Source organism: Macaca nemestrina, chromosome X (assembly GCF_043159975.1).
Source record: "Macaca nemestrina isolate mMacNem1 chromosome X, mMacNem.hap1, whole genome shotgun sequence".
Taxonomy (NCBI): domain Eukaryota; kingdom Metazoa; phylum Chordata; class Mammalia; order Primates; family Cercopithecidae; genus Macaca; species Macaca nemestrina.
In genome coordinates this window covers 136,813,058-136,822,189 of record NC_092145.1, presented here as the reverse complement: position 1 = coordinate 136,822,189, position 9,132 = coordinate 136,813,058, and the positions used below count along the sequence as shown (strand labels likewise).

The following is a 9,132-nucleotide window of genomic DNA, read 5'->3' as shown; positions in this document are numbered from 1 at the left end:
TTCATCCACTGGCAGAGGGCAGAGGCCTCTTCATTCTCAATCTCCCACTGGCAATCAAGAATTGCAAGTTCTGTACAAACTAGGAGGTGACAGCCACAAGAAGGGGTCACTGTTACTGTTTCCTTTTATATGTCTTCTAATCATTGTCAGGGAAACTGTATTACAAGTTTTGGTCCTTGTGCTGGTTATTGAAGCATCTTTCGGACTCCAGAGCTACTCTTCTATAGTATGTGTTGTGGGGCCCAGACTCTGCAGGCTGCAAGCTGATACTTCCCTAAGAAGAGTTACCTGTTGGCTCTAACTCACATACACCATCCATACCACACACACACACACAAACATGCACCACACACACAAACCATGCATACACACACCATACACACAGGCACCAGATACACTTAGACCGTCACTCGATGATACCGGATTTTTTTTTAACTTGGGTTTTAATTAGGTACATAAATAGCAACATGAGAACGAGGAGTTCTAAGGCTTGTACATTATCTCTAGGTGAAGGGATTCCAGATTAGTTTGCTTGTAGGATGATATCACAGAAGATAACAGAGGTCTGGTCTAGTTTTTCCTGAAGAAGAAAGCCAATTTAATACATTCAATACTGACTTCTCTGCCATTTTTCTGTAGAAATACTGATTTATTCTATGGAGTTTCCAATGTTTACCTATAACTAAAAGAAGGAAGAGAAAAACATAAGTAAACTGTGCCAGAAAAAATTTTGCATCATGAAAATTCTTCAGATTTAAATAGAGAAACCAGGCTGGGCGCGGTGGCCCATGCCTGTAATCCCAGCACTTTGGGAAGCTGAGGCGGGTCGATCACCTGAGGTCAGAAGTTCGAGATCAGCCTGGCCAACGTGGTGAAACCCCATCTCTACTAAAAATACAAAAAAATTAGCTGGGCATGGTGGCAGGTCCTGTAATCCCAGCTACTCAGGAGGCTGAGGCAGAAGAATTGCTTGAACCCAGGAGATGGAGGCTGTAATGAGCTGAGATCATGCCATTGCACTACAGCCTGGGCGACAAGGATGAAACTCTGTCTCAAAATAAATAAATAAATAAACAAATAAAGAGAAACCATAGACAATATTTACATCACCATTATATAACCATAAGAAACATGAGCCAGAGAAAACTGTAATTATTCCCATTTTACAGATAGTTAAACTAAGAATCAGAAAGAAGGCCGACTGTGGTGGCTCACGTGTGTAATCCCAGCACTTTAGGAGGCCGAGGCAGGTGGATCATCTGTGGTCCAGAGTTCGAGACCAGCCTGGCTAACATGGTGAAACCCCATCTCTACTAAAAATACAAAAAATTAGCCGGGCATGGTGGTGGGCGCCTGTAATCCCAGCTACTCGGAAGGCTGAGGCAGGAGAATTGCTTGAACCCGGGAGGCAGAGGATACAGTGAACTGAGATTGAGCCATTGCACTCTAGCCTAGGCGACAGAGCGAAACTCTGTCTCAAGAAAAAAAAAAAAAAGATTTTGTGTTCCATCAATAGTACATATACTACATTCAGATCCTCAATTGGCTGTGTACCTGAGCGTAATTAACCAAATGGATGGGTGAATAAATAAAAAATAAATGTCTAAATGGCACAGTACACATCACATCTGAAGATTAAACAACTACATTTCCATCTATCTGCTGGAAAGCATGATTACATCACCCTCAGTTTGATGTGTAATTTTCCTCACATCACCCTCATCATACTTTTCTGGAATAAAATACACATATATTCAAAGACAAGTCAAAGACAAACCGAGTCTTCTCCAGATTGCTTTTTTCATAATTTTTTTTTTTTTTTTTTTTTTTTGAGATGGAGTCTTGTTCTGTCACCCAAGCTGGAGTGCAGTGGTGCGATCTTGGCTCACTGTAACCTCTGCCTCCCGCGTTCAAACGACTCTCCTGCCTCAGCCTCCTGAGTAGCTAGGATTACAGGTGCCCGCCACCACGCCCAGCTAATTTTTTATATTTTTGGTAGAGACAGGGGTTTACCATGTTGGCCAGGCTGGTCTCAAACTCCTGACCTCAAGTGATCTGCCTGCCTCAGCTTCCCAAAGTGCTGGGATTACAGCCGTGAGCCACCACGTCTGGCTTTTTTTCATAATTTGTAATGAATATACTCAGCAATTAGAGATTTCTTTTTTTTTTTTTTTTTTTTGATTCAGAGTTTCGCTCTTGTTGCCTAGGCTGGAGTGCAGTGGTGCGATCTCGGTTCACTGCAACCTCCACCTCCCGGGTTCAAGCGATTCTCCTGCCTCAGTCTCCTGAGTAGCTGGGATTATAGACATGTGCCACCATGTCTGGCTAATTTTTTGTATTTTTAGTAGAGATGTGGTGGGGCAGGCTGGTCTCGAACTCCTGACCTGAGGTGATCCGCCCGCCTCAGCCTCCCAAAGTGCTGGAATTACAGGTGTGAGTCACCGTGCCTGGTGCAATTAGAGATTTCTAAATATTTTAGAGGCCAGTGACTATTCACTTGATTTTTTAATATACAACTAAAAATTCTTAAACATGTAAACTACTAGCTTATTTTTTCTATCTCAGTTTATTAATCTGTTTTTGTCTTCGGTAGGAATTTGACAGATTTATTGCATTGTTAAAAACTAAAAACTGGAAACAACCTATGTTGATAAGGATTAAGTAGATCATGGTAGTCCATACTAGGAAACCATTAAGCAACTAGAGAAGGAATGGGTAGATCTATAAGTACTGAAAGGGAAATATTTACACAATATGTTATATAAAACAAGTTCATTCATTCATTCAACATAGCTTAACATAGTACTGTCTATGGCATTCTTAGCAAAAAAAAAATTGAACCTAAGTCTAATTAAGCCTTCAAATCCAACTATAAGTTTATGGGAAATATAGAGAAGAAAGGAACCAAGAGATAAACAGAATGATACTAAATGGATACATTCGGCCACAGCCAGAACATGAGAAATTCTTTTTTTCCCCTCCCAGCTCAATCCTTGTAGAACACAGGAAATTCTAAAGGACAAATAAGCCAGGTTTTTCAACAAACAAATAGCAAGGAACAGAGAGGGAGCAGAAACTTTTACAGTTCTAAGAGACCTACCAAACACAACAGGCAGATCTTATTTGGATCCTGGTTCAAACGAACCAACTGTAAAAAGTTATTCATGGAACAACCAGGAAAATGTGTACATTGACTGGATATTAGATGATGTTAAGGAATTAGTGCTAATTTCTTTCTTTCTTTCTTTTTTTTTTTTTTTAGACGGAGTCTCTCTGTGTTGCCCAGGCTGGGAGTGTGCAGTGGCACGATCTTGGCTCACTGCGACCTCTACCTCCCAGGTTCAAGCAATTCTCCTGCCGCAGCCTCCTGAGTAATTTGAACTACAGGTATAAGCCACCATGCTCGGCCTTAATTTCTCTTTTTTTTTTTTTTTGAGACGGAGTCTCACTCTGTCACCCAGGCTGCAGTGCAGTGGCGTGATCTCGGCTCACTGCAACCTCTGCCTTCCGGGTTCAAGCGATTCCCCTGCCTCAGCCTCCCGAGTAGCTGGGACTACAGGTGCACGCCACCATGCCTGGCTAATTTTTGTATTTTTAGTAGAGACAGGGTTTCACCATATTGGCTAGGTGGTCTCAAACTCCTGACCTCATGATCCACCCGCCTCAGCTTCCCAAAGTGCTGGGACCACAGTCGTGAGCCACCGCGCCTGGCCCCGGCCTAATTTCTTTTTTTTTTTTTTTTTTTTTTGAGACGGAGTCTCGCTTTGTCGCCCAGGCTGGAGTGCAGTGGCCGGATCTCAGCTCACTGCAAGCTCCGCCTCCCGGGTTTACGCCATTCTCCTGCCTCAGCCTCCCGAGTAGCTGGGACTACAGGCGCCCACCACCTCGCCCGGCTAGTTTTTTGTATTTTTAGTAGAGACGGGGTTTCACCATATTAGCCAGGATGGTCTCGATCTCCTGACCTCGTGATCCGCCCGTCTCGGCCTCCCAAAGTGCTGGGATTACAGGCTTGAGCCACCGCGCCCGGCCGCCCCGGCCTAATTTCTTTATGTATGATAATAAAATTACAATTATATGCCTTCAGAAAGTTTTCTGTGCAGCTACTCAGAAGGGTGAAGTGGGAGGATCACTTAAACCCAGGAGTTGAAGTCCAGCCTGGGTAACACAGCAAGATCCCATCCCACCAGATAAATAACAGTAAAAAGAAAGTTTCCTGTGAACTTGCAGAACAATATGAGGAATATGATCCCATTTTGTCAAAAAAACAAAAACATGCATGTATGCATGAAAATATTATAAATATATAAATTTATTTAATTTATACATTTTAAATATAAATAAATACATATATATTTGTTTTTGAGACAGGGTGTCACTCTGTTGCCCAGGCTGGAGTGCAGTGGAGTGATCATGGCTCACTGCAACCTGTTTCTCCCAGGCTCAGGTGATCCTCCCACTTCAGCCTCCAAGTAACTGGGACTACAGGTGTTTGTCATCACACTCAGCTAATTTTTAAGTTTTTCTGTAGAGACAGGGTTTCGCTATATTGCCCAGGCTGTTCTTGAACTGCCAGACTCATGTAATCACCTACCTCGGCCTCCCAAAGCGCTAGGAGTACAGGTATGAGCCACTGCACCTGGCCTATCTATCTATCTATCTATCTATCTATCTATCTATCTATCTATCTATCTATCTATCTATCTTTAAAAGTCTGGAATGATACACCAAACTATTAACAAAAATTACCTCTGGAAACAAGAATAAAGCGGCCAGACATGGTGGCTCATACCGGTAATCCCAGCACTTTGGGAGGCCGAGGCAGGTGGATCACCTGAGGTCAGGAGTTCGAGACCAGCCTGACCAATATGGTAAAACCCTGTCTCTACTACAAATGCAAAATTAGTTGGGCATGGTGGCGCATGCATGTAATCCCAGCTACTTGGGAGGCTGAGGCAGGAGAATCACTAGAACCTGGGAGGCCTCTGAGGCTGCAGTGGGCGAGATTGCACCACTGCACTCCAGCCTGGGCAACAAGAGCGAAACTCCATCTCAAAAAAAAAAAAAAAAAAAAAAAGAAAAGAAAAGAAGAAAGGATAAGACAAGCTTTTAAAATAGTTAGCTAAAAACATTTTTTACAACCAACACGAATCACTTTTATAATTAAAAGCTACACCTCCTCCAATGAAGATCTAAAAACAATAAAGAATGAAATCAAGGTTGTGTATTACAGCAAGCTGAACTCTGGTGCAGAGTATCTTTGAAAACTGAAATGGATACTTACCTAATTTCCCTTTATTCTATGTCTTTTTCATTGTCCCTGTACAGAAATATAACCATTCTGGCTGACAAGGATTTAAAAAAATGAGAGAAATATAACCGTATTAAAAGTCAAGTCCCTAGAGGACATGTGTCACTCTGTGGCTGCTCACCCTCTAGTCATCCTTCTAATGGCACATCCCATGCATAACTGGCAGATATGCATTCCCATGCATTCACCAGAGATACTGATTCTGGGGTGGCCTTTGCCTTTTACCAACTCCCCGGGTAATAGTTTGTATCTGAGAACCTACTGATTTTGGGTTACTGTATGAACGGCTATGCAGTGAAAGAGGAACTGGATTTGTTTTCTGTGACCACTAAGGAGACATATTTTTGCTTAGCAGAAGAAACAGCTTCCAAAAAATCAGAATTGTCCCAGGATGGCTGCCCCATGGGGTGAGTTTCCCATCAGTGCTGGTGTAAAAGGAGGAACATACAGGGCTTCAGGGGAGTCTGCTTGAGGCTGGGGGTTCACTTTCAAATTCTCAGTTTATGTGACTCTTTGGGTCTCCAAAAATATAAAGAAAGCTTGAAGAAAAAACCCTTCAAACTCAGGGTTTTCCTAAATTTTAAGTAGGGGCCATGATTTACAATAAATGTAACACCAATTTTCAAAAAATTTTCTGATTATAAAACACATATTCATTGCAGAAAATTTTTAAAATACAGAAAGTTATAAAGAAGAAAAAATAGAAAAATCATCATACCACTGAACGATACACACTTTCTGTTGTATCTCCTGGCTTCTTCCCCTCTATAAACATATCACACTACCTTTTTTTCATTTAACAATAATTGTGCACATGTTCCCATGCAATTAAATACTGTAGAAACAGAATAATAATATTCCACTTTATGGATATACCATAATTAAGCCATTTTCCTATAGTTGAATATCTAGGTTGTTTCCAATTTCAATTATAGTCTTCTAATTACCAGGAAATCACAAGTGCTATTATACAATTTTTCAAATATACACAAACAATATAACTACTGTTTTGAGCCTCTGTGTAACTGTCATGCATTCCAGTGTACACTGAGTATTAGATAAATACAAGTGTACTTACTATAATAAAGTGTTGTTTGAAAAAAATAAACCTAAGGAATAATGACACTTTCCAATTGTTTGAAATACATTTGTAGACAAATCCCAACTGTCTGATTCTAGCTTGTCTAAAAAACCCAGGTAATATCAGTGGAACAAACACAAACATATAAGTCACAGCATTTAAGCCCAGAAATTAAAGATGGAAGAAAATATGACCCTTATGTTTTCACATCAGTGAAACTGTTTCACAACAGTTTCAACTGTTACAATTAAATTAAATTAATTAAACACAACTCATTTCAGCTGGCACTACAATGCTGAGAACAATCACAGAGATTTCTTGTTCTTTACCTGATTAAGATGGCAGAGCAAGGAGTTTTCTACTTAGTTCCAGGTGAATTCTTCACATTTCCTGGCTTTTAAAACAAAAGAAAGAGCTTGAATGCAGTTTGAAAAGAAATAGTGCAACTCCTTAGTGTCCTGAGTATTTGGCTGAACATGAACATTAAAAATTATTATGCGGGACAGGGTCAAACTATTTTATTGAGGACTTGGGGGGTTGTTGAAGAAAGGCTGAGGAGGACAATGAGATCCCACATTCTCGCAGTTGCCGACCATTAAATATTATTATACTGCAAAGTGATCCATCTCTCAGTAAATTGAAGAAGTTACTAGGGCTCTCTGAGGGCCCTGCTGTAGAATGACTTGGGCAGAGAGAGCAGGAAATAAAGCGCCATTAATCCTCATTACGCAGATTCAGCCAAACAGTTGATTCTATTAAAAAAATCAATATATCTTCCTATTTTATTTCCTGAAATAAAGGTTTTACACCTACGGGAAGGCTTCCTGTAGGTATTTACTCCATGCGTTATTCACCATTATCCACCATAAGGGCCAATCCACAAAACATGTTTACTGTGAAAGAAGTTAGACCACACCCATTCTGCCTAGTGGCCATCCGAGAACATATAATTAGGTCATGTAATCCATAAGAAGCAGTGTAAGAAAAGCTTCTAGTGGGAAAAGTTCACGTGCTAAACTTTTAAGGCCTTACTTTCTTTTCTATATGTTTTTTAGACTTTAATTCTCAAAACACATTAATAGAGATCAGATGGCAGTGTGAAAAACAGGAGGCTGCAGCTGGGTGGGCTACAGTGCTATGATTCTGTTGTATAGACTTGGAGCAGTTTCTCCCGGTGCCCCTCTTTCATAGTTATTCATGGTTGAAGGAAGGGGAAAAGGTGAGAAAGCAGGAGCACGTGACTAACCCTGTCATTTCAGAGCACGGTTTCTAGGCAACTTTGGGGCTCCCTGGAGTGGCTGAGAACTGGTCTATAAGTACTGTTTTATATCCATTGTCCCAGCATAATTAATAGTGTCCCCTTTCACTCTCAAGAGTATCCTGGTTTGCCGCGTGTGTTGGCTCACGCCTGTAATCCCAGCACTTTGGGAAGCCGGGGTGGGAGGATCCATTGAGCCTAGGAGTTCAAGACCAGCTTGGGCAACATTAAAAAAAAAAAAAAAGTTTTAAAAAAATGAATATCCTGGTTTTGATGATAAAGTATATGGTCACCACATCCGCTTGATGATGGAGTTCTGGGAAACAAGGCCATACGAACTGCTTGGTGGACCAATGATCAACAGACAATTCTCAGCTCTACTTGACATTCTGAACAGGAGTGCTACAGGACTGAGAATCTGTGCCCTTCTCCTCCAGAGCCACTCCCCACCCCGCCTCCTCACATGCATGCACACAAGCAAACACACATACACATACGTGAACACACACCCACCGACACCCCAGAGGCCTTTTTGCTGTTGCTCGAAATTGCCACACTCCCTATTGGGACAAGACCTTTGCAAAATATACCCCTTGACCAAGACCAGTCAATCCCAATTTTTGCCTAGCTAAATGTTATTCATCCTTTACATCGAGGCTTTCTTTGTACCCTGTCCTTCAATTTTGCAGAATCTTCTATTCCCTTTCACAGCACTCATGTACTTTCTGATTGTGTAATTATTTCTTTCATGTTTGAGTCTTTCATTAATCTGTAAGCTTCATGAGGGCACACTATCCCTAGGGCCTCCTAGCACATACTATTCAAATATTTGTTGCATAAACAAATCGAAAGCCGGGGCAGTGGCTCACATCTGTAATCCCAGCACTTCAGGAGGCCGAGGCAAGTGGATTACTTGAGCCCAGGACTTCAAGATCAGCCTGGGCAATGTGCTGAAATCCTGTCTCTACAAAAAAATACAAAAATTAGCCAGGTGGGATGACACATGCTTGTGGTCCCAGCTACTCAGGAGGCTGAGGTGGGAGGATCATTTAAGCCAGGGAGGTTGAGGCTGCAGCAAGTTGTAACTGCACCACTGCACTACAGCTTGGGCAACAGAGTGGGACCCTGTCTCAAAACAAACAAACAAACGGAATGGGGTAGAACTTAGAGATATGATGACTGTAAAAAAGTTTGGGTTTCTATTTTCTTAACACGTTCATGAACACGAATAACACTTTCTGTTAGCAAAATTAAAACTTTAAAAAAATCAAAACATTGATTTCTAATTAGTATGACTGCCATGTGAAGGCTGATTGCCAGCCAAACCTTTGAGGTACAGCAGCCTGCTGAAATGTCTGGGTCCCTCACCAGATTAATGAAGAACAAGAAGAGAGAAAAAAAGGCTTATGAGGGCCAGCGAGATAATCATGTCCAACAATTGGGTCTGGCATAAAAACAAGGTGGTTCTCGGCAGGGCGCAGTGAC

At 41.5% G+C, this 9,132-nt stretch overlaps 1 protein-coding gene across 2 annotated transcripts in view; it reads right to left on the bottom strand.

Annotated features, from left to right (window-relative positions):
- Nucleotides 1–424: 424 nt before the first annotated feature.
- Nucleotides 425–9,132, bottom strand: part of LOC105478233 (apolipoprotein O) — a 75,315-nt gene continuing 66,607 nt past the window's right edge. The window contains exons 8-9 of one of the 2 annotated variants that reach the window (XM_011735356.3): nucleotides 6,719–6,783; nucleotides 425–682 (exon numbers count right to left, since the gene is read on the bottom strand). In XM_011735356.3, coding sequence (XP_011733658.1) covers nucleotides 6,748–6,783 — 36 coding nt within the window. In that variant the 3' untranslated portion in view covers nucleotides 425–682; nucleotides 6,719–6,747. The remainder of the gene's footprint in view (nucleotides 683–6,718; nucleotides 6,784–9,132) is intronic. The other variant, XM_011735355.2, reaches the window with a different exon arrangement.